General features: G+C 49.8%; 1 protein-coding gene across 14 annotated transcripts in view; it reads right to left on the bottom strand.

Moving 5' to 3' along the window:
• Positions 1–26,146, bottom strand: part of LRRFIP1 (LRR binding FLII interacting protein 1) — a 997,950-nt gene that overhangs the window by 318,840 nt on the left and 652,964 nt on the right. For 10 of the 14 annotated variants that reach the window (XM_030210911.1, XM_030210915.1, XM_030210918.1 and 7 more), the window contains one exon: positions 2,204–6,339. The exons of the other annotated variants lie outside the window; for them this stretch is intronic. In XM_030210911.1, coding sequence (XP_030066771.1) covers positions 4,013–6,339 — 2,327 coding nt within the window. In that variant the 3' untranslated portion in view covers positions 2,204–4,012. Of the gene's footprint in view, positions 1–2,203; positions 6,340–26,146 lie in introns of those variants that run through there. 14 annotated transcript variants of the gene reach the window in all.

Below are 26,146 nucleotides of genomic sequence, written 5' to 3'. Positions count from 1 at the left end.
GGAATCCGCAATCCGCTGCTGGATCCTATTCTCCAGGTCGGAGGCACGCAGCTATGAGAGTCTGCACATCACCACACCTTGAGCAGCGGCCCTGGACGCAACATCAAAGGTATCATATACCCCTCTGGCCAGGAATTTTCTGCACGCCTTCAGCTGCCTGACCACCTCCTGAAATGGCTTGGCTTGCTCAGGAGGGAGCTTGTCCACCATGCCCGCCGACTGCCGCACATTGTTCCGCATATGTATGCTCGTGTAGAGCTGGTAAGACTGGATTTTGGCCACGAGCATAGAAGAATGGTAGGCCTTCCTCCCAAAGGAGTCTAAGGTTCTAGAGTCCTTGCCCGGGGGCGCCGAAGCATGCTCCCTAGAACTCTTAGCCTTCTTTAGGGCCAGATCCACTACACCAGAGTCGTGAGGCAACTGAGTGCGCATCAGCTCTGGGTCCCCATGGATCCGGTACTGGGACTCGATCTTCTTGGGAATGTGGGGATTACTTAGAGGCTTGGTCCAGTTCGCCAGCAATGTCTTTTTTAGGACATGATGAATGGGTACTGTGGACGCTTCCTTAGGTGGAGAAGGATAGTCCAACAGCTCAAACATTTCAGCCCTGGGCTCATCCTCCACAACCACCGGGAAGGGGATGGCCGTAGACATCTCCCGGACAAAGGCCGCAAAAGACAGACTCTCGGGAGGAGAAAGCTGCCTTTCAGGGGAGGGAGTGGGATCAGAAGGAAGGCCATCAGACTCCTCGTCAGAGAAATATCTGATGTCCTCCTCCTCCTCCCACGAGGCCTCACCATCGGTATCAGACACAAGTTCATGAACCTGTGTCTGAAGCCGTGCCCGGCTCGACTCCGTGGAAACACGGCCACGGTGGGAGCGTCGAGAGGTAGACTCCCTCGTCAGCACCGGCGAAGCTCCCTCTGCCGACGTCGTCGGGGAGCCTTCCTGGGAGGCGACCGCAGTCGGTACCGCAAGCGGCACCGATGTCGGAGACCTCACCCCGGGCAAGGGGCCAGCTGGCGCCTCACTCGACAGTACCGGTGGCGCAAGCACCCCCGGTACCGGAGGGGAAGGGCGCAACAGCTCTCCCAGGATCTCTGGGAGAACGGCCCGGAGACTCTCGTTCAGAGCGGCTGTGGAGAAAGACATGGAAGCCGATGCAGGCATCGAGGTCAGAGTCTGTTCCGGGCGTGGAGGCTGTTCCGGGCTGTCCAAGGTGGAGCGCATCGACACCTCCTGAACAGAGGGTGAGCGGTCCTCCCGATGCCGATGCCTACTGGGTGCCGACTCCCTCGGCGACCCAGAGCTCTCGGTACCTATGCGAGAAGGAGACCGGTGTCGATGCTTCTTTGACTTTTTCAAATGAGGCATGTCACCAGAACTTCCCGGTACCGACAAGGAGGACGTAGAATCCAGCCATCGCTTCCTCGGGGCCAAGGCCGAAGAAGGTCAGTCTCGGGGGGGGGGGGGGGGGGGCTGTACCGCAGGAGCCCTCAGGGTAGGGGGAGACCCACCCGAAGGCTCACCGCCACCAGCAGGGGAATGGAGAGCCCTCACCTGCACTCCAGTCGAAGCACCACCGTCCGACGACATCAGCACTAGTGGAGGTCCCGGTACCACCGACGCCGACGCAGCCTTTCGATGTCTCGGTACCAACGATGCAGAGGGTCGATGCCTCGATGCAGTCGATGCCGAGGTCGAAGGTCTTGATGCTGTCGACGTCAATGCACTCGATGCCCCCGGTGCTGTTGTCGACGAAGAGCCCGAGAAGAACACGTTCCACTGGGCCAATCTCGCTACCTGAGTCCTCTTCTGTAAAAGGGCGCAAAGACTACAAGCCTGCGGGCGGTGCCCAGCCCCCAGACACTGAAGACACGACGCGTGCCTATCAGTGAGCGAGATTACCCGGGCACACTGGATGCATTTCTTGAAGCCGCTGGGAGACTTCGATGACATGGGTGGAAAAATCATGCCGGCGAAATCAAAATTCGTAATGGTGATATAGGCACCAAAAATAGGGAGAGAAAAAACCCGTACCGAACACGAGCCGGTTCTGGCGGGAAGACGGCCGCGCATGCGCGGTGCGCATCGGCGCGCGAGGACTAGCAAAGGCCTTTGCTAGTAAAGTTTTCCGATTGGAGGGGCTGCCGTGGACATCACCCATCAGTGAGAACAAGCAGCCTGCTTGTCCTCAGAGAATGTTAAATTTCAGGAATTTTTCACTATTTTTCACTCAAAGTACACTTTGCTGTGAAACGTTTGAGTCTGCCTTGTTAGACAGTTTATTTAAATTCACCACTGATGAGCTGCTACAATGCAAAATCATGCAAAGCAGCTCATTAATAACAAAAATCACAAACCTGAACACGACAAAAGGCTTTGTGGACCAAAAATCTAATCTCTTGAACAGTAATTCATTTTTTCCTGAGCAACAAAGACAAAAAATGAGACCCTTTGTGCAGTGGCCAGATTAAAAGGGCCTACTGGCCTGAATAGTAGACCCCCTGCTCCCCAGCCTCTGATCCCTGGTGTCCAAGTGATCCAACCTCCCCTCCCCCCAACCAACATGGGACACAAATTTTATAAGATCCTACCTTCCCTCTCTACAAAGCCTGGTGCAGGCAGGAGTGATACTCACTCACTGCTTCACTTGCGGTTACCATAGTGCCACTTGACCCTTATCTGTGGTCTTACTGTACTACCACTGGGGAGAAGACTGCGGAGGTATTATTCAAGACTACTGCTATGGGTCAAATGTCATTCTAGAGGAGGAAGCCACTGCAGCAAGAACGAGTGGAAATTTCTCCTGTCTCTGTTATTTCTCAGACCTCTTGGGGTGAGTTGGGGTTGCAGGGAGGGGGGGAACAGGGCAGGACCAACCACCATTAGTTAATTTAATGGGTGAAATTTTGTGCCTCACAGGGCTTACAATTTAAGGACTCTACTTACTAGGCATTTGCCCTACTGACACACAATAGGCGAAAACCTTTATTATATGGCCCTACATTTGTATTTGAGGCAATGTCGTATGATGCGACCTGCTCAAAATCACAAGAATTTCCTGTGAGAATGGGAGATTTGAACCCTGGCTTCTCTGGTTCTCAGCCTGCTGCTCTATCCCCTAGGCCACTCCACCACTGTACAGCAGAGTTATCAATTACCAGCTTTAGTTTCAGATTTAAATTTACTTATCAATGATGTTTATTCCTTTTTTGTGTTATGTGTGGGGGAAAGGAATAACAAAATATTAGCCATAATGATATGTTTTTACAATAGATAATTCCTAGTCTTACTGCATAATAAGTGATTTAGCATTGAACTGTCCTATGCCAGAATGAGAAGAAGCAAAAGGCAACTTTTTAGTCTATTTTAAACCAAGTTAAAGTTTTTGTCCCATGAGATATTGCAGATTTCCAGGCTGAATTTCCTATAGATTATACCTAAGTGAACATACCTGAAAATTTTCTGTCTTCATTAGTGCAATATACACATGTACATTTTTACTATGAATGCTTTTCTGGATTTTCAAAGCAGAATTAAGCATGTAGATTTCCTTTGAAATTCACCCTAGGAAAATTTTGTGCATACATTTATAGACATAATTTTTCTGGATTAAAAACATGTATAAAAATTTGCATCCAGCCCTACCCTCAAGAATTGCAATTCAATTTTCAGGTTAAATTACATGCGTATAAACTGTACATTTGTAACTTTATCCATATATAGGGTGGGAAATTTTATTTTAAAAAAACCCACAGAAATGGCTTTGAAAATTACCCTGTTAAAGAATGTAATCTGGCCAAATAGATAGGTATCATGGTGATTTATGGCATAAAATAAATTGACTATTAGAGCTCCCCATATGAACTGATCTGGTTTGATCACTGCCTGCATAACAATAGATACGTATCCACCTTAAAGCTATATTTGGTGTGCAAAGTGCATTATTTTTCTACTAAAACCCCATCAAATATAATGTAAATTGTTTTGGATTCTTCACTGAAAAAGCCTAAGCTACTAAACAATCTTCTTTATTTTTCCCTTTTCCCTTTCTGCTACCTTTATCCACTATTTCATCTTTTCTAACATCCTCTTCGCTCTGTGATTGGGCAACATCTTCATGTGCATCGCCCAGTTTCTTAGTCACATTCACAGATGTTTCTTCTGTCCTGTTATCATCATTGGTTTTCTCTTCAGTTTCAAAATCTAATCCATGGTAGGACTGATACATATCTGCCTGAAAATGTTCAGCTCCTTCTGATTTTTCTGCCTCTATTTGCTGAGTAACTTTGTCTTTATTCAATATATCCTCATTCTCTATTTTATTTTCTTTACTTTGATATTTTTCCTCAATTTCCATGCTGTCACCATCATCTACTTGTGATTTCTGTTCCTTTGCTTTCTCAAATTCTTTTATATTAGCTTTATCTACATAGTGTTTCTCACTATTTTCTTCCACTTGATTGGTCTCATTATCAAAGCCAAATGCCTCCCCATCATCTTCCACAATTTCTTCCCCTTGAGTCTCCATTTTATCAATATCCATGTCTGACAAAATTGTTTCCTCTGGGCCCTCAGCATTTTGCTTGATCTGCCTGGTTACTGTTTTAACAGCCAGCAAACCATTCTCTGTTTCTATTTTTTTACTCTTATTTTCATTATCTAACTGTCTGTTGTCTATGATTTCCTTGTTTCTCTTCCTGTCCTGTTCTTTTTTTATTTTAGTTTCAGCTACAGAAATTTCTTCTTTCTTCTTAACCTGTGTTGCTGCCTGATCACTTTCTTCAGTGGATTCCAAGAACTGACTATCTAATTCTGTGGCTTTAACATTTGCTACAATCTGACTAAGTTGAAGTAACTGTTTTCCAGATTCCTGCAATACTAAATTTCTCTTCTCATCAGCATTAAAGGACTGCTCTGCTACTTCTCTACTGTGCACCATGGTAGTACAATCTATTTCTGCCTGTTCAATTTCTATGGTAAGGTTCTGCTTCCCTTTCTCAAATTTGGCTTGGGGGCTGGAACATTTTAATCCCTGGTTCATTTTCTGATACATCTCTGCATCCTCAAAATATAATTTAATATGTTCACTATTACCCTGTGTGGATAATCCCCTATTAGGCTCCTCTTCATCCATCGGTAATACATTGTTCACAGAGTCACCATCTGGGTTTTCCAAAATGCTAGTCTTTATATCATGGCTACACTGGTATTTCACTGATGTTTCTGTTTGAGTTATTTCAGTTTCCACTATATCTTTTTTATTTTTCTTCTTTTTATTTTTCTTTTTTATGTTTTTTATAGTAGCTTGCACCTGAATCTTAGTGTGTTTTTTCTGACTGTGATCTCCAGGTGATATCATAGACTCTCTGACTTGTTCTTCTTTTGATTCTTCAGTTTGATATTTGCTATTACATTTTAACATAGTTTTCTCAGACTCAGTTGGTTTCTGTCTGATTTCATTTGATATTATCCCACTGTCAACCTCTGACCCTTGCAACCCTTCAACAGAATTGTTTTGAACTTCCCAACTCTGAACTTCTTCTATTCCACTGCTTTCTCTTTTTTTATCACACTCTACTTTATCACATGCCATATCAAAACATTCCTCCTGTTGTGTTTCCAAATCACTGTTTTCAGCAATGCTTTCATTTTTGCACTTTTTAATCTTTATCTTTACATTGTTGTAAGTTTCAATTTCTTTTGTACCCATTCCTTCATTACTCTCATCTTCTCCTAGAGCCAACAAATCAGTTGTGCTTTCTTTATTACTGTTAACCACAAAATCTAAAGCATCCTGAAATTCTTCATTACAGCACTCTCTTTCTTTATCCATAAAACCCTCCTGCTTCATTTTTCCCCATGACTGTATTTCTGTTTGTGTTTCATGCTGTGTTTTTGGTTTATGATGATCCCACGTCTGGCCTATGATGTTACCCTGAATTTGCATTGCATCTGAAATTTCGTGCTTTACAATATAATGCTCATTAGTTATATTGCAAACACACTCCGCTTCTTCATGAAAGGGTACAAATTTGCTTTTAACCAACTCATTAATACCATGACTTTTAGCAGAAAAGACACATTCTGAAACACCTGGAATCTGCTCAAGCCTGCTATTTGCACACGTCACTATGAAATCATTATCATGACCACTGGTTCCTTTGGTCTCTGCATTTTCATCATGATGTAAAGTCTTTTGCTCCGTAACTGCTTTTACAACTTCCTGCGTTTCAGTCTCCTCTTTGCACTCCTTATTCTCAGTAATCTGCAAGATTTCGCTTTTCCCCACTTCCTCCAAACTCTCATTTTTCATCTTGACTTCATTGGCTCTGCCTACAAGATCATGGAGAAAAATGAAGTGACCCATACCACGTGCTTCAGTGTAAACAATCAGTCTCCTTCCCACTTTCTTCATTAAAACTTATAAAATAATTATTTATCAAAATCAAATGTATTAATATCACCTTTGCCCAAATATGTGAGGCACAAAAAAGCAACTAAATTAGTATAGTAAAGCCTCATTTTTAATCAGTGGGGTTATGGCAAATCCACAACCCCATAACAGATGATTTTTAAGTAGTTTTACTCCTTTCTTTTAGGTTCCATCTCATTCAGACATTTTGTTTTACAACGTTTTGTTTAGGTGCAAAGGTGACCTGCTTAACATGCGTGTTGCATGTCCTTTTGTTGACTGCTTCAGTGGTCAACATTTCAAATGTAAGAAACCATTTGTTGATTTATTACTGCTGAGATACAATTACTCTCAAAATCTTGACTGCTCAAGTTCTGTGCGTATCATTATATATGGTGTTTCACGAATGCTAGTACTTATGTTTCCTGCTAAAAGGGCTCTGGATGCATATCAGGATTTTGATTTAAAGGCAGCACTGTTGGAAGTGGATGAAACATACTAAGCATAGTTTGATTTGCAGTCATTAAGATGAACAGTATATCCCTTTCAGTAAATGTAAAGTTGCTAATGCCGGTATGTTCTGGCATAATTCCACTTCTTTTAGATACTAACAAACTGTACAAAATATAAATAAGATAAGCATAAATTTTCATCTGCATCACTTCAGCACTACCACATTATCCTAGACAAAGGCTGAGATATGCTGTCCAAGTTAAAAACTTGTGCAAAAAACCCCACAAAAAGTGGAAAGAACACAGAGATCCCATGGGGTGGACAAAATGCTGACTCAACTCGATACCATGTTTTGGCACATGCGTGCCTCAGGAGTCTATAAAAATAAAAACAAATACATAAATAAACAATCTTAAAATCATACATAATGGTAAAGCAAGTTTATAAAAAATATATAATCAAATTAGAAACATGATAAAATACAGATTGAGAATGATTACTAATATATAATAAAACAAATACATAAACAATCTTCAAATCAAACATGAAGATAAAAAGAGCATATAAAGAACATATAAAAAATATAGAAATACAGTCAAATTAGAAATATGATAAATGAAATACAAATAGAGATTGATTACTGAAGGACAAGGTTAAGAATTATTGCATTTTTTTGAAATAACATAGAATGGATAATATGTACATGATTAGAAACAAAAGAATAAACCTTAATACACATACTTGACAATCACATTTGTCCTTGGCAATGCATCTTGTAAAATAAACATGAACTGGTCTGAAAAAATAGTAGGAAACGAGACCTAACTTTCCTTGTTATATTTGTATGAAGTGGTGTGGAATGCGAGTGTGGTGTAAAATGTGAATGTGGTGAAACAAATGAAAATTAAGAATGCCAATGTAATGTTGAGAAATGTGTGAATATAGCATCCAGAATTGGGAAAACAAGATCCTTTATATCTGTAATGATGTGGTAGTGGGTATGAAATATAAATTATGGAGTAAGTGAATGATACATACCTGTAGCAGGTGTTCTCCGAGGACAGCAGGCTGATTGTTCTCACGACTGGGTGACGTCCGCGGCAGCCCCCACCAACCGGAAAGAAGCTTCGCGGGACGGTCGGCACGCAGGGCACGCCCACCGCGCATGCGCGGCCGTCTTCCCGCCCGTGCGCGACCGCTCCCGCCAGTTGAATGACAAGCAATAAAATATGAAACACAACTCCAAAGGGGAGGAGGGAGGGTAGGTGAGAACAATCAGCCTGCTGTCCTCGGAGAACACCTGCTACAGGTATGTATCATTCACTTTCTCCGAGGACAAGCAGGCTGCTTGTTCTCACGACTGGGGTATCCCTAGCTCTCAGGCTCACTCAAAACAAGAACCCAGGTCAATTGAACCTCGCAACGGCGAGGGTACAACAGAAATTGACCTACGAAGAACAACTAACTGAGAGTGCAGCCTGACCAGAATAAATTCGGGTCCTGGAGGGTGGAGTTGGATTTACACCCCAAACAGATTCTGCAGCACCGACTGCCCGAACCGACTGTCGCGTCGGGTATCCTGCTGGAGGCAGTAATGAGATGTGAATGTGTGGACAGATGACCACGTCGCAGCCTTGCAGATCTCTTCAATAGTGGCTGACTTCAAGTGGGCCACCGACGCTGCCATGGCTCTAACACTATGAGCCGTGACATGACCCTCAAGAGTCAGCCCAGCCTGGGCGTAAGTGAAGGAAATGCAATCTGCTAGCCAATTGGAGATGGTGCGTTTCCCGACAGCGACCCCTAGCCTGTTAGGGTCGAAAGAAATAAACAATTGGGCGGACTGTCTGTTGGGCTGTGTCCGCTCCAAGTAGAAGGCCAATGCTCTCTTGCAGTCCAATGTGTGCAACTGACGTTCAGCAGGGCGGGTATGCGGCCTGGGGAAGAATGTTGGCAAGACAATTGACTGGTTAAGATGGAACTCCGACACCACCTTCGGCAGGAACTTTGGGTGGGTGCGGAGCACTACTCTGTTGTGATGAAATTTGGTATATGGAGCATGAGCTACCAGGGCTTGAAGCTCACTGACCCTACGAGCTGAAGTAACTGCCACCAAGAAAATGACCTTCCAGGTCAAGTACTTCAGATGGCAGGAATTCAGTGGCTCAAAAGGAGGTTTCATCAGCTGGGTGAGGACGACGTTGAGATCCCATGACACAGTAGGAGGCTTGATAGGGGGCTTTGACAAAAGCAAGCCTCTCATGAATCGAACGACTAAAGGCTCTCCAGAGATGGCTTTACCTTCTACACGATAATGGTAAGCACTAATCGCACTAAGGTGATTCCTTACTGAGTTGGTCTTGAGGCCAGACTCTGATAAGTGCAGAAGGTATTCAAGCAGGTTCTGTGTAGGGCAAGAACGAGGTTCTAGGGCCTTGCTCTCACACCACACGACAAACCTCCTCCACTTGAAAAAGTAACTCTTTTTAGTGGAATCCTTCCTAGAGGCAAGCAAGACCCGGGAGACACCCTCAGACAGACCCAACGCAGTGAAGTCTACGCCCTCAACATCCAGGCCGTGAGAGCCAGGGACTGAAGGTTGGGGTGCAGCAACGCTCCGTCGTTCTGCGAGATGAGAGTCGGAAAACACTCCAATCTCCACGGTTCCTCGGAGGACAACTCCAGAAGAAGAGGGAACCAGATCTGACGGGGCCAAAAGGGCGCAATCAGAATCATGGTGCCGCGGTCTTGCTTGAGCTTCAGCAAGGTCTTCCCCACCAAAGGTATGGGAGGATAAGCATACAGGAGGCCGGTCCCCCAATGGAGGAGAAAAGCATCCGACGCTAGCCTGCCGTGTGCCTGAAGTCTGGAACAGAACAGAGGCAGCTTGTGGTTGGTCTGAGAGGCGAAAAGGTCCACCGAGGGGGTGCCCCACGCTCGGAAGATCTTGCGTACCACTCTGGCATGGAGCGACCACTCGTGCGGTTGCATGACTCTGCTCAGTCTGTCGGCCAGACTGTTGTTTACGCCTGCCAGGTACGTGGCTTGGAGGAGCATGCCGAACCGACACGCCCAACGCCACATCCCGACGGCCTCCTGACACAGGGGGCGAGATCCGGTGCCCCCCTGCTTGTTGACGTAATACATTGCAACCTGATTGTCTGTCCGAATTTGGATAATTTGGTAGGACAGCCGATCTCTGAAAGCCTTCAGTGCGTTCCAGATCGCTCGGAGCTCCAGGAGATTGATCTGCAGATCCTTTTCCTGGAGGGACCACAGACCCTGGGTGTGAAGCCCATCGACATGAGCTCCCCATCCCAGGCGAGAGGCATCCGTCGTCAACACTTTCGTGGGCTGTGGAATTTGGAATGGACGTCCCAGTATCAAATTGGTCCGGATGGTCCACCAGAGCAGTGAAGTGCGGCAACTGGTGGAGAGGCGGATGACATCTTCTAGATTCCCGGTGGCTTGGAACCACTGGGAAGCTAGGGTCCATTGAGCAGATCTCATGTGAAGACGAGCCATGGGAGTCACATGAACTGTGGAGGCCATATGACCCAGAAGTCTCAACATCTGCCGAGCTGTGATCTGCTGAGACGCTCTGGTCTGCGAAGCCAGGGCCAGGAGATTGGTGGCCCTCGCTTCGGGAAGGTAGGCCTGAGCCGTCTGGGTATTCAGCAGCGCTCCTATGAATTCCAGAGACTGGGTTGGCTGGAGATGGGACTTTGGGTAATTTATCACAAACCCCAGCAGCTCCAGAAGTTGAATAGTGCACTGCATGGACCGGAGGGCTCCTGCCTCCGAGGTGTTCTTGACCAGCCAATCGTCGAGATATGGGAACACGTGCACTCCCAGCTTGCGTAGATACGCCGCCACCACCACGAGGCACTTTGTAAACACTCGTGGGGCAGAGGCGAGCCCAAAGGGCAGCACACAATACTGAAAGTGCCGTGCGCCCAGGCGGAATCTGAGATACTGTCTGTGAGCTGGCAGTATCGGGATGTGAGTGTATGCGTCCTTTAAATCCAGGGAACATAGCCAATCGTTTTTCTGAATCATTGGCAGAAGGGTGCCCAAGGAAAGCATCCTGAACTTTTCTTTGACCAGGAATTTGTTCAGGCCTCTCAGGTCTAGGATAGGACGCATCCCCCCTGTTTTCTTTTCCACAAGGAAGTACCTGGAATAGAATCCCTGCCCTTCCTGCCCGGGTGGTACGGGCTCGACCGCATTGGCGCTGAGAAGGGCGGAGAGTTCCTCTGCAAGTACCTGCTTGTGATGGGAGCTGAAAGACTGAGCTCCCGGAGGACAATTTGGAGGCAGGGAGGCCAAATTCAGGGCGTATCCGCACCGCACTATTTGGAGAACCCACTGGTCGGAGGTTATGAGAGGCCACCTTTGGTGAAAAAATTTTAACCTCCCTCCGACCGGCAGATCGTCCGGTACGGACACTTGTAGGGCGGCTATGTTCCCGTGGATCCAGTCAAAAGCCCGTCCCCGGCTTTTGCTGTGGAGGCGCAGGGGGCTGCTTAGGCGCACGCTGTTGACGAGAACGAGCGCGCTGGGGCTGTCCCTGTGCCTGACGAGGCCTTCGGGCCGGCTGGTTGTACCTACGCTTCGCAAAAGAATAGGGTGCAGCCTGACGGGCCCGGGAAAAACGTCCACCTGTGGAGGTGGATGCTGAAGGCGCCCGGTGGGAGAGCTTGTCGAGAGCGGTTTCCCGCTGATGCAGTTGGTCCACCATCTGCTCGACCTTCTCACCAAAAATGTTATCCCCCCGGCAAGGGACGTCGGCCAGTCTCTGCTGGGTGCGGTTGTCCAGGTCAGAGGCACGCAGCCATGAGAGCCTGCGCATCACTATCCCTTGGGCCGCAGCACGAGATGCCACGTCACAGGTGTCATAGATACCCCTGGACAGGAACTTTCTGCACGCCTTCAGCTGCCTGACCACCTCCTGATAAGGCCTGGACTGCTCCGGCGGGAGCTTCTCGACCAGGTCCGCCAGTTGTTGCACATAGGTCCGCATGTGGATGCTCATATAGAGCAGGTATGATTGGATGCGGGTCACGAGCATGGAGGATTGGTAGGCCTTCCTCCCAAATGAGTCCAGAGTGCGAGACTCCCGCCCCGGGGGCGCCGGGGCGGTATCCCTCGAACTCCGTGCCCTCTTGAGAGCAGAATCCACGACCGCTGAGTCATGGGGCAATTGTGGCCGCATTAGCTCCGGGTCAGAGTGGATCCTGTACTGGGACTCTGCTTTCTTGGGAATGGTGGGGTTAGTTAATGGTCGCACCCAGTTCCGAAGCAGCGTCTCCTTAAGGACATTGTGCAGCGGCACCGTGGAGGACTCTCTAGGTGGTGATGGATAGTCGAGGACCTCGAGCATCTCGGCCCTCGGCTCTTCCACAGAGACCACGGGGAAGGGAATGCTAATAGACATATCCCGCACAAAGGAGGCAAAGGAGAGACTCTCGGGAGGTGAGAGTTTCCTCTCCGGTGAAGGCGTGGGGTCCGAGGGGAGGCCCGTAGACTCCTCTGAGGAGAAATATCTAGGGTCCTCCTCTTCCCCCCACGAGTCCTCATCCTCGGTGTCGGACATAAGCTCATGTAGCTGAGTCCTGAACCGGGCCCGGCTCGACGTCGAGGCACCAGGGTCTCGGTGTCGTCGAGCGGTGGACTCCCGCGCCGGCGGGGACGGAGCTCCCTCCATCGACGTCGACGGGGACTCCACCTGCGTGGCGGTCGAGACCGGCACCGCAAGCGGCGGCGGTGTCGACGGCCCCGGCGCCGGGCTAGAGCTCGCCGGCGCCACAGTCATCGGCGCCGAGGGCGCAAGCACCCCCGGCGCCGGCACAGCCTGGCGCATCAGCCCTTCCAGGATCCCCGGAAGGATGGCTCTGAGGCACTCGTCCAGGCCCGCTGCCGGGAAAGGCGGTGGGGCCGGTAGGGGTGTCGGCGCCAGAAGCTGCTGGGGGCCAGGAGACGGCACCGAGGTGCCGGAACCCCGACGCGTCGGTACCTCCACAACCGACGGAGACCTCTCCTTTCGACGATGACACTTCGGCGTCGCCTCCTCTCCGATATCCGGATGCACCGAGGGCGACCGGTGACGACGCTTCTTATCTTTCTTACGATGCCCGTCACCGGCGCCGGAGGGCATGGAGGAGGAGGAGGTCGATCCCCCTCGGTCTCGAGGTACCGGGTCAGACAGGGTTCGGTCCCGTGGCCCACGAGCTGAGGGAGTGACCGGGGCCGACTGCCCACGCGGCCTCTCACCCCCACTCTCACCGGAGGACCGGCGGGCCGACGGGACCTGTTCTCCTGGGGTCGCTGCCATCGGTGCCGATGTCTCGGGCATCGATACCGGTACCGAAGGACCGGGCGTCGATACCGATGCCTTCGAGGTCGACGTCGAGGGGCCGGCGCAAGTTCCAAAAAGACGGTCCCGCAGAACTTGCCTCGCAACCTGAGTCCGTTTCCGGAGACCGAGACACAGAGAACACGACTTGATATTGTGCTCCGGCCCGAGGCACTGGAGGCACCAAGCGTGGGTGTCGGTCTGCGAGATCGGCCGGCCGCAGCGACCACACTTTTTAAATCCACTCGGGACCTTCGAGGACATCGACGGAAAAATCGCGTCGGCGAAGTCAAAGTCGTCAATGGTGGCTGAAATCACACCACGAAAAGGAAAACGACCGTGCGGCCACTAGGCCGCAATGCGGCGTCCCCGCTGGAAGCGAGGGAAAAAGGGAGCGCGTGCGCCACACGCGCAGGGTTTCTTTTTTTTTTTTTTTTCAAAAAGAAACCGGACGGTAACTATATAATACAAAGAAAAAAGCACGATCGGCGTAAACGCGATCAAAAATCCGGCGGCTGAAACAGAGAGAGCGGCGAGGCACGACTCTCTCCAGACGCGGAAAAAAAGGAACTGGCGGGAGCGGTCGCACACGGGCGGGAAGACGGCCGCGCATGCGCGGTGGGCGTGCCCTGCGTGCCGACCGTCCCGCGAAGCTTCTTTCCGATTGGTGGGGGCTTCCGCGGACGTCACCCAGTCGTGAGAACAAGCAGCCTGCTTGTCCTCGGAGAAAAATTGGAGCAACAATGCAATCCAGCATAAGAAAACCATAATCATTGATATGTATAATGATGAGATGGGGAGTGTGGTAAATGGATGTGGTGATGAAGTGTAAATGAATGGAATAACAAAAAGAAGAACTCCTATTGCCAAAGTGGCAATCTATTACACTGTAAAAATGAAATAAAGAACGTCTAATTGGAAGTCGTGTTATGAGAATTTGCTTTAAAAATCATTTGAAATGTACAGCTGCCTATAAAGCGAATGCTACATACCTGTAGAAGGTATTCTCCGAGGACAGCAGGCTGATTGTTCTCACTGATGGGTTGACGTCCTCGGCAGCCCCCTCCATCGGAAACTTACTAGCAAAGGCCTTTGCTAGTCCTCGCGCGCCCATGCGCACTGCGCATGCGCGGCCATCTTCCCGCCCGAAACCGGCTCGAGCCGGCCAGTCCCATATGTAGCAAGATAAATGCAAGGGAAGACACAACTCCAAAGGGGAGGCGGGCGGGTTTGTGAGAACAATCAGCCTGCTGTCCTCGGAGAATACCTTCTACAGGTATGTAGCATTCGCTTTCTCCGAGGACAAGCAGGCTGCTTGTTCTCACTGATGGGGTATCCCTAGCCCCCAGGCTCACTCAAAACAACAACCATGGTCAATTGGGCCTCGCAACGGCGAGGACATAACTGAGATTGACCTAAACAATTTACCAACTAACTGAGAGTGCAGCCTGGAACAGAACAAACAGGGCCCTCGGGGGGTGGAGTTGGATCCTAAAGCCCAAACAGGTTCTGAAGAACTGACTGCCCGAACCGACTGTCGCGTCGGGTATCCTGCTGCAGGCAGTAATGAGATGTGAATGTGTGGACAGATGACCACGTCGCAGCTTTGCAAATTTCCTCCATGGTGGCTGACTTCAAGTGGGCTACCGACGCAGCCATGGCTCTAACATTATGAGCTGTGACATGACCCTCAAGAGCCAGCCCAGCCTGGGCGTAAGTGAAGGAAATGCAATCTGCTAGCCAATTGGATATGGTGCGTTTCCCTACAGCCACTCCCCTCTTGTTGGGATCAAAAGAAACAAACAATTGGGCGGACTGTCTGTGGGGCTGTGTCCGCTCCAGATAGAAGGCCAATGCTCTCTTGCAGTCCAATGTGTGCAGCTGACGTTCAGCAGGGCAGGAATGAGGACGGGGAAAGAATGTTGGCAAGACAATTGACTGGTTCAGATGGAACTCCGACACAACCTTCGGCAGAAACTTAGGGTGAGTGCGGAGGACTACTCTGTTATGATGAAATTTGGTGTAAGGGGCCTGGGCTACCAGGGCCTGAAGCTCACTGACTCTACGAGCTGAAGTAACTGCCACCAAGAAAATGACCTTCCAGGTCAAGTACTTCAGATGGCAGGAATTCAGTGGCTCGAAAGGAGGTTTCATCAGCTGGGTGAGAACGACATTGAGATCCCATGACACTGTAGGAGGCTTGACAGGGGGCTTTGACAAAAGCAAACCTCTCATGAAGCGAACAACTAAAGGCTGTCCTGAGATCGGCTTACCTTCCACACGATAATGGTATGCACTGATCGCACTAAGGTGAACCCTTACAGAGTTGGTCTTGAGACCAGACTCAGACAAGTGCAGAAGGTATTCAAGCAGGGTCTGTGTAGGACAAGAGCGAGGATCTAGGGCCTTGCTGTCACACCAGACGGCAAACCTCCTCCATTGGAAGAAGTAACTCCTCTTAGTGGAATCTTTCCTGGAAGCAAGCAAGATGCGGGAGACACCCTCTGACAGACCCAAAGAGGCAAAGTCTACGCCCTCAACATCCAGGCCGTGAGAGCCAGAGACTGGAGGTTGGGATGCAGAAGCGCCCCCTCGTCCTGTGTGATGAGGGTCGGAAAACACTCCAATCTCCACGGTTCTTCGGAGGACAACTCCAGAAGAAGAGGGAACCAGATCTGACGCGGCCAAAAAGGAGCAATCAGAATCATGGTGCCTCGGTCTTGCTTGAGTTTCAACAAAGTCTTCCCCACCAGAGGTATGGGAGGATAAGCATACAGCAGACCCTCCCCCCAATCCAGGAGGAAGGCATCCGATGCCAGTCTGCCGTGGGCCTGAAGCCTGGAACAGAACTGAGAGACTTTGTGGTTCACTCGAGATGCAAAGAGATCCACCAAGGGGGTGCCCCACACTTGGAAGATCTGTCGCACTACTTTGGAACTGAGCGACCACTCGTGAGGTTGCATGATCCTGCTCAATCTGTCGGCCAGATTGTTGTTTACGCCTGCCAGGTATGTGGCTTGGAGCACCATGCCGTGACGCGAGCCCAGAGCCACATGCTGACGGCTTCCTGACACAGGGGGCGAGAACCGGTTCCCCCCTGCTTGTTGACATAGTACATGGCAACCTGGTTGTCTGTCTGAATTTGGATAATTTGGTGGGACAGCCGATCTCTGAAAGCCTTCAGAGCGTTCCAGATCGCTCGCAACTCCAGAAGATTGATCTGTAGATCGCGTTCCTGGAGGGACCAGCTTCCTTGGGTGTGAAGCCCATCGACATGAGCTCCCCATCCCAGGAGAGACGCATCCGTGGTCAGCACCTTTTGTGGCTGAGGAATTTGGAAAGGACGTCCCAGAGTCAAATTGGACCAGATTGTCCACCAATACAGGGATTTGAGAAAACTCGTGGACAGGTGGATCACGTCCTCTAGACCCCCAGCAGCCTGATACCACTGGGAGGCTAGGGTCCATTGAGCAGATCTCATGTGAAGGCGGGCCATGGGAGTCACATGAACTGTGGAGGCCATGTGGCCCAGCAATCTCAACATCTGCCGAGCTGTGATCTGCTGGGACGCTCGCACCCGCGAGACGAGGGACAACAAGTTGTTGGCCCTTGTCTCTGGAAGATAGGCGCGAGCCGTCCGAGAATCCAGCAGAGCTCCTATGAATTCGAGTTTCTGCACTGGGAGAAGATGGGACTTTGGATAATTTATCACAAACCCCAGTAGTTCCAGGAGGCGAATAGTCATCTGCATGGACTGCAGGGCTCCTGCCTCGGATGTGTTCTTTACCAGCCAATCGTCGAGATATGGGAACACGTGCACCCCCAGCCTGCGAAGTGCCGCTGCTACCACAGCCAGGCACTTTGTGAACACCCTGGGCGCAGAGGCGAGCCCAAAGGGTAGCACACAGTACTGGAAGTGGCGTGTGCCCAACTGGAATCGCAGATACTGTCTGTGAGCTGGCAGTATCGGGATATGTGTGTAGGCATCCTTCAAGTCCAGAGAGCATAGCCAATCGTTTTGCTGAATCATGGGGAGAAGGGTGCCCAGGGAAAGCATCCTGAACTTTTCTTTTACGAGAAATTTGTTCAGGGCCCTTAGGTCTAGGATGGGACGCATCCCCCCTGTTTTCTTTTCCACAAGGAAGTACCTGGAATAGAATCCCAGCCCTTCTTGCCCGGATGGCACGGGCTCGACCGCATTGGCGCTGAGAAGGGCGGAGAGTTCCTCTGCAAGTACCTGCTTGTGTTGGAAGCTGTAAGACTGAGCTCCTGGTGGGCAATTTGGAGGTTTTGAAGTCAAATTGAGGGTGTATCCTTGCCGGACTATTTGCAGAACCCACTGGTCGGAGGTTATGAGAGGCCACCTTTGGTGAAAAGCTTTTAACCTCCCCCCGACAGGTAGGTCGCCCGGCACTGATACTTGTACTGCGGCTATGCTCTGCTGGAGCCAGTCAAAAGCTCGCCCCTTGCTTTTGCTGGGGAGCCGCGGGGCCTTGCTGAGGCGCACGCTGCTGACGAGAGCGAGCGCGCTGGGGCTTAGCCTGGGCCGTAGGCTGTCGGGAAGGAGGATTGTACCTACGCTTACCAGAAGCATAGGGAACAGTCTTCCTTCCCCCGAAAAATCTTCTACCTGTAGAGGTAGATGCTGAAGGCTGCCGGCGGGAGAACTTGTCGAATGCGGTGTCCCGCTGGTGGAGAGACTCTACCACCTGTTCGACTTTTTCTCCAAAAATATTGTCCGCACGGCAAGGCGAGTCCGCAATCCGCTGCTGGAGTCTATTCTCCAGGTCGGCGGCACGCAGCCATGAGAGCCTGCGCATCACCACACCTTGAGCAGCGGCCCTGGACACAACATCAAAAGTGTCATACACTCCTCTGGCCAGGAATTTTCTGCACGCCTTCAGCTGCCTGACCACCTCCTGAAAAGGCTTGGCTTGCTCAGGGGGAAGAGCATCAACCAAGCCCGCCAACTGCCGCACATTATTCCGCATGTGTATGCTCGTGTAGAGCTGGTAAGACTGGATCTTGGCCACGAGCATAGAGGAATGGTAGCCTTCCTCCCAAAGGAGTCTAAGGTTCTAGGGTCTTTGCCCGGGGGCGCCGAAGCATGCTCCCTAGAACTCTTAGCCTTCTTTAGGGCCAAATCCACAACTCCAGAGTCATGAGGCAACTGAGTGCGCATCAGCTCTGGGTCCCCGTGGATCCGGTACTGGGACTCAATTTTCTTGGGAATGTGGGGATTACTTAATGGTTTTGTCCAGTTCGCCAGCAATGTCTTTTTGAGGACATGATGCATGGGTACTGTGGACGCTTCCTTAGGTGGAGAAGGATAGTCCAGGAGCTCAAACATTTCAGCCCTGGGCTCGTCCTCCACAACCACCGGGAAGGGGATGGCCGTAGACATCTCCCGGACAAAGGAAGCGAAAGACAGACTCTCAGGAGGAGAGGGAGTGGGATCAGAAGGAAGACCCTCAGACTCCTCGTCAGAGAAATATCTGGGGTCTTCCTCTTCCTCCCACGAGGCCTCACCCTCGGTGTCAGACACAAGTTCACGAACCTGTGTCTGCAACCTCGCCCTACTCGACTCAGTGGAACCCCGTCCACGGTGAGGACGTCGAGAGGTAGACTCCCTCGGCCGCATCGGCGAAGCTCCCTCCGCCGACGTAGTCGGGGAGCCTTCCTGGGAGGTGGCCGCGGTCGGCACCGCACGCGGTACCGACGTCGGGGACCTCAACCTGGGCGATGGGCCAGCCGGCGCCACGCTCGACGGTACCGGAGGGGTAGGGCGCAACAGTTCTCCCAGAATCTCTGGGAGAACGGCCCGGAGGCTCTCGTTTAGAGCGGCTGCAGAGAAAGGCTGAGAGGTCGATGCAGGCGTCGACGTCAGAACCTGTTCCGGGCGAGGAGGCTGTTCCGGGCTGTCCAGAGCGGAGCGCGTCGACACCTCTTGAACAGAGGGTGAGCGGTCCTCTCGGTGCCGATGCCTGCTGGGTGCCGAAGCCCTCGGCGACCCAGAGCTCTCGGTGCCGACACGGGGAGGAGACCGGTGTCGATGCTTCTTCGATTTCTTCCGAAGCATGTCACCGGAGCTCCCCGGCACCGACGAGGAGGACGTAGAATCCATCCGTCGCTTCCTCGGGGCCGAGACCGAAGAGGGTCGATCTCGGGGGGGCTGTACCGCAGGAGCCCTCAGGGTAGGAGGAGACCCACCCGAGGGCTCACCGCCACCAGCAGGGGAATGGACAGCCCTCACCTGCACTCCTGACGATGCACCTCCGTCCGACGACATCAGCAGACGAAGTCTCGGTACCACCGACGTCGATACAGTCGCCCGATGCCTCGGCGCCGATGCAGAGGTCCGATGCCTCGATGCAGTCGATGAGGTGGCAGCCAAGGAAGATGGTCCGGACGCTGACGACGTCGCACTCGATGCCTCCGGTGCCGATGTCGACGAAGAGCCCGAGAACAAAACGTTCCACTGGGCTAATCTCGCTACCTGAGTCCGCCTTTGTAACAGGGAACACAGACTACAGTTCTGAGGGCGGTGCTCGGCCCCCAGACACTGAAGACACGACGAGTGCCTGTCAGTGAGCGAGATTACCCGGGCGCACTGGGTGCACTTCTTGAAGCCGCTGGAAGGCTTCGATGTCATGGGCGGAAAAATCACGCCGGCGAAATCAAAAGCCGAAATGGCGAAATTGTAGCACCAAAATTTAGAGGGAGAAAAAATCTCGACCGAGGCCAAACTAGGCCTACCCCGACGACGAAAGAAAACTTACGGGGCAAAAAACTTGAGAAAAATACAGGAAGGGCAGAAAACCCGAGAGGGTCTTCCGGAGCACTTCCCGAAACTTTCTAAAGAAAAAACAGAGAAAACACGTCGAAACGGACGCGCGAGGTCGACTCTCCGGGGCACGAACGGCGTAACACGACCGTACCGAGCGCGGACGAAAGAAGACTGGCCGGCTCGAGCCGGTTTCGGGCGGGAAGATGGCCGCGCATGCGCAGTGCGCATGGGCGCGCGAGGACTAGCAAAGGCCTTTGCTAGTAAGTTTCTGATGGAGGGGGCTGCCGAGGACGTCAACCCATCAGTGAGAACAAGCAGCCTGCTTGTCCTCGGAGAAACGGCATTAACATAAGAAAATTTAAATAATGCTGTAAACGTAATTCCAACCGTATAGTTTAAGCTAGATGGCATAACATAGAGAATTTAAAATCGAGTGTAGTACCGGAAGCCTGGCGGGTGACCAATGCAACACCAATATTTAAAAAAGGTTCCAGAGGGAATCCGGGAAATTGTAGAACAGTGAGCCTGACGTTGGTGCAGGGCAAAATGGTAGAGACTTTTGTAAAGAACAAACTTACAGAGCATATTCAAAAGTATGGAATAATGAGACAAAGCCAAAATGGATTTGGTGAAGGGAAATCTTGCCTTACCAATCTATTACATTTCTATGAACAGGTGAACAAACATGTGGATAAAGGTGAGCCGGATGGTATTGTGTATCTGGATTTTCAGAAGGCGTTTGACAAAGTACCTCATGAAAGACTCCAGAAGAAATTAGAGAGTCATGGGATAGGAGGTAGTGTTCTATTGTGGATTAAAAACTGGTTAAAGATAGAAGAAAGAGAGTAGGATTAAATGGTCAGTATAGTGTAGATAGTGGGGTTCCCCAGGGATCTGTGCTGGGACCACTGCTTTTTAACATATTTATAAATGATCTAGAGATGGGAGTAACTAGTGAGGTAATTAAATTTGCTGACGACACAAAGTTATTCAAAGTTGTTAAATCATGAGAGGATTGTGAAAAATTACAATAGGCCCTTTCGAGACTGACTTGTTCGCTAAATGGCAGATGACGTTTAATGTGAGCAAGTGCAAAGTGATGCATGTGGGAAAGAGGAACCCGAATTTTAGCTACATATTGCAAGGTTCCACGTTAGGAGTCACTGACCAAGAAAGGGATCTTGGCGGCGGCGTTGATGATACATTGAAACCCTCTGCTCATGTGCTGTGGCGGCTAAGAAAGCAAATAGAATGTTAGGTATTAAAGGAAAGGAATGGAAAACAAAAATGAGGACACTATAATGCGGTCCATGAAAAAGGTACAGAGAAGGGAGACAAAAATGATAAAGGGGATGGGACACCTTCCTTATGAGGAAAGGCTGAAGCGGCTAGGGCTCTTCAGCTTGGAGAAAAGACAGCTGAGGGGAGATATGATAGAGGTCTATAAAATAATGAGTGGAGTGGAATGGGTAGACATGAATCTTTTGTTTACTCTTTCCAAAAATACTAGGACTAGGGGGCATGTGATGAAACTACAAAGTAGTAAATTTAAAATGAATCAGAGAAAATCTTTGTTCACTCAACGTGTAATTAAACTCTGGAATTCTTTGCCAGAGAATGTGGTAAAGACAGTTAGCTGAGCGGGGTTTAAAAAAGTTTTGGACGGCTTCCTAAAGAAAAAGTACATAGACCACTATTAAAATGACTTGGGGAAAATCCACTGCTTATTTCTGGGATAAGCAGCATAAAATGTATTGAACTTTGTTGGGGGATCTTGCCAGGTATTTGTGACCTGGATTGGCCACTGTTGGAAAGAGGATACTGGGCTTGATGAACCTTTGGTCTGTCCTAATGTGGCAATACTTATGTACTTAAGTAAAATTGCAGTAAAACTTATCTATGTGGCTGCCCGAATCAAAGTAAGAAAGCAATGAAAAAGCGTACGAGGTAAAAAATTTTAACAAAAAAGGGTAATGGGAGATGTAAAATTATGAACATGTGGATGATTAAAAAAGGTCGCTTGCATGCTACAATAGGTAAAACATATTGGAAAAAAGGTAATTGGAAAATCGCTTGCCTACTGCTGTGTAGGAAAATGAAAATGTAATATAACAGTTTGGTATTGAAATAAAAATAATATAAAACATTGAAATGAAACGTGTTACATGCAAGTGCATATATATATATCAAATTAACAAACATGTCTCTGTGAAAGACGTGTACTAAAGTGCTGGTAATGAAATGAAAAGAAAAATCTAAACGTTTTTTAAAATGCACAGTTGGTAAAATGCACGGCTGTAAAATAACGCCATCATATTGAAAAGGGATGCACTAGTGAAAAAAGAACTGTGGCACTTACCTTTAAAAAGACCTTTGGTAAAAGAAACAAATGATGAATAGCATGTAAAATGCCGCTATGGTGCTGTAAAGTGTGCTGCTTTCTGAAAGGAGTTTAGAAAGAAGTAAAAAGGCGCCAAAAGTAAGTGTTTGCGCGTCAGTCAATAATTGGTAAAAGGCAGGGCCGTCGAGGGGGGGGGGGGGTCAGGGAGGCAAAATTCCCCGGGCTCAGGCTTCCAAGGGGGCCCGGCGCTGGGGTCTCTCTCTCTCTCCTGCTCCTGACGGGACCCGGGTGATCACGTCCCGACAGGAGCAGAAGAGAGAAGACTCCGGCACCGGGCTCCCCTTGCAGGCTTTGGAGGACACAGAGGAGCAAACACAGTAGGCTGGCGGGGGTCTCCCCCAGGCCCTGCCAGCAGAAGAGATCTTCCTCCAGCGCTGCTCTTCACTTTTGCTGCATCGCCTGCCAAGCAGCTGGTTTACCCCTCAGGCCGCGCATACTCAGTTTTGAAACCGAGCATGCGTGACGTGAGAGAAAAAGCAGCCGCAGGGGCAGGCAATGCGGTAGAGGAAAAAGCAGTGCTGGAGGAACACCTCTTCTGCTGGCAGGGCCTCGGCAGCTCCACCAGCCAAGGTATCTGAGTTTCAGTGGGTGGGTGTGGCAGCAGCTGCAGTAATCCTGGGAGGCTGGAAGCCCTGCCCCAGGCCTGGCAGCAGCAGCCCTGCCCCGAGCTGGCTTAGTCTCTCGGTGGCCCTGGTAAAAGGAACGGGGGAAGGAAATTCACAGCAAATAGACTGCACAAAAGCTGCACTTGGCAAGAAAAATTGAAAAAAAAATGTTTTGCCCTGGCTCGTGAAAGAAATTGAAAGCAAAGAGAGAGCAACTGAACAATAAAAACTATATGTATATAATTGTAAAAGAAGGTGAATAAAAGATGTGCCTAACGTTATCTCTCGGGGCTCATTGGGGAATGACAACAAAAATAATTCAAAATGTCACCATTAGAGGGTGTTAGTGTAATGGAACATATGTAATGAAATGAATTACTGTGGAAACAAATATTGCCACACAACCGATGTGTGTCTTAAAGGATAAAACATGGTTGTGCTAGGGATCAAACCCTTCTTTTTGGTCATGTGAACGAAATAATGAATATGTGTCACAAAAAAGTCCTGAAGTGTGAAAATTATTGGTAATGAAGTGTCTCTCTCAAGGGACGGTCTCCCTTGGATACAGAGCTGCCTGTACTGTTAGTGATGACAAAAGTGAAATAAATACGTGATGTGTGCTTTTAAAAAGGAATAAGTAATAATGGGGCCCTTTTACTAAAGCATGTAGGCGCCTACACAGGCGACCCTCAGGGGGAGGAATGCTGGCTTCGGCCTAACCCCTGGTAGCGTTTTCCTCAGCTGAGAGGTGCCCAGCTCTACCACGGCTGCCTTTCAGGTGCTGTGGAGGACTTGCAGCTCATCTGCAAATCCTTACAGCCTTCTCCGGGGTGCACCCAGGTCCACTCCGATCCACTCAGGGCCTCCGCTCTAGGTGCCCAGCGCTCCCACCAGGTGCTGTGGAGGACTTGCAGCCCTTCTGCATTTCCTCATAGCTGTATCCGGGGTGACTCCAGGTCCACCCCGATCTTCCCAGGGCCCTCGCTCCAAGTGCACAGAGTTTCAAGGTGCTTTTTGGCTAGGATCAGGCGACCCTCAGTGGGAGGAATGCTGGCTTCGGCCTAACCCCTGGTAAGCCTTTTCCTCAGCTGAGAGGTGCCCAGCTCTACCACTGGATGCCTTTCAGGTGCTGTGGAGGACTTGCAGCTTATCTGCATATCCTTACAGCCTTCTCCGGGGTGACACCCAGGTCCACTCCGATCCACTCAGGGCCTCCGCTCTAGGTGCCGCGCGCTGGGGCATTTTTCTTTTTACATCTAATCTTCTTCCCAGTTGCTAAAGTACCTCAGTCGTTTATGGCACCTATTCACATTCTCTTCCTAGCCCTGTCCCTTCCTAATCTTTTCCCTCACCCCCTACCTCTCTCCGCTACAGGAACTCACTGCCCATCCATCGACTTCATCACCTCATCTTCTCTCCTACCCTCTTCCTCCCTCTTGGCTTTTAATCTCCGTCTCTTTCTTCCCTCCATTTTGCCTTCCCCATTCCACCTAAATACCTCTCGCCTTCGACGCCTTCGTGGCCACACCTCTCCTACTCTCCTCCGCTCTCTTTTACTCCTTCTCTTACTCTCAGCCGGTGACATCAATCCCAATCCTGGCCCTCCTCACCAACTATTATCCCAACTCTACAAATCTCACCGCGACCTCTCTATCCTCATTTCTATTCCTCTACTCCCCTCCTCTTCTCTGCCCTTCTCTTGTGCCCTATGGAATGCCCACTCTATCTGTAACAAACTCCCCTATATCCAGGACCTCTTTATCTCACGTCACCTCCATCTGCTCACCATAACAGAAACCTGGCTCTGTCCTGATGACTCTGCTTCAGTTGCAGCCCTCTGCCATGGCGGTTATCTTTTTTCACATACTCCTCGCCCTGCTGGTCGCGGGGGCGGTGTTGGACTACTTCTCTCTCCCTCCTCCAGATTTCAACCCCTTCTTCCACCTCAATCTCACTGTTTTTCTTCCTTTGAAGTCCACTCTATCCGCCTTTTCTCTCCTCTGCCTCTTCGAATAGCGGTCATTTATCGTCCCCCTGATAAGTCCCTTTCATCCTTTCTCAGTGACTTTGATGCCTGGCTTGCCTTCTTCCATGATTCTTCCTCCCCCTCTCTCATCCTTGGTGACTTTAATATTCCTGCTAATGATCCTTTCAACTCTTATATTTCCAAGTTACTCGCTTTAACAACCTCCTTTAATCTCCAACTATGCTCCACCTCCCCCACTCATCAAAATGGTCACTGTCTTGATCTCATCTTCTCCTCCAACTGTTCACCCTCTAGTTTCCTTGCCTCTGATCTTCCCCTCTCTGATCACCATCTTATAACTTTCACACTTAAATCTCCTCCCTCTCAGTCCCGTCCTATCTTATCTAATTTATCTAGGAATCTTCACGATATTGACCCTTCATCTCTATCCTCCCATGTTTCAAACCTCCTCTCTACTGTGGCACCATCCACGTTTGTCAACGAGGCTGTTTCTTCTTACAACAATACTCTATCCTCTGCCTTAGACACTCTTGCACCTTTGATGACCCGCCCTATAAGGCGTACAAAACCCCAACCTTGGCTGACTTTTAATATCCGCTACCTACGTTCCTGTACCCGCTCCGCCGAACGCCTCTGGCGGAAATCGCGGGCCCTTGCTGATTTCTTACACTTTAAGTTCATGCTGACCTCCTTCCAATCTGCTCTTTTAAGCGCCAAACAGGATTATTATAGCCAACTGACCAACTCTCTTGGCTCTAACCCTCGACTTCTCTTCACCACATTGAACTCTCTCCTCAAGGTGCCCCCTCCCCCAACTCCCCCTTCATTATCTCCTCAGACCCTTGCTGAATTCTTTCACGACAAGGTTCAAAAGATAAACCTTGAATTCTCTACCTCGCCACCTCTCCCTCCACTAGTCCGTTCCCCTCTCTCTCCTTCCCTTCATTCCTTTTCCTCCTTTCCTGAAGTTACTACAGAGGAAACTACACTTCTCCTTTCTTCCTCAAAATGTACCACCTGTTCCTCTGATCCCATTCCCACCCACCTTCTTAATGCCATCTCACCTGCTCTTATTCCTTTTATCTGTCACATTCTCAACCTCTCACTTTCCACTGCAACTGTCCCTACTGCCTTTAAACA

Source organism: Microcaecilia unicolor, chromosome 7, assembly GCF_901765095.1.
Source record: "Microcaecilia unicolor chromosome 7, aMicUni1.1, whole genome shotgun sequence".
NCBI lineage: Eukaryota > Metazoa > Chordata > Amphibia > Gymnophiona > Siphonopidae > Microcaecilia > Microcaecilia unicolor.
This window is presented reverse-complemented; position numbering and strand designations above follow the sequence as displayed.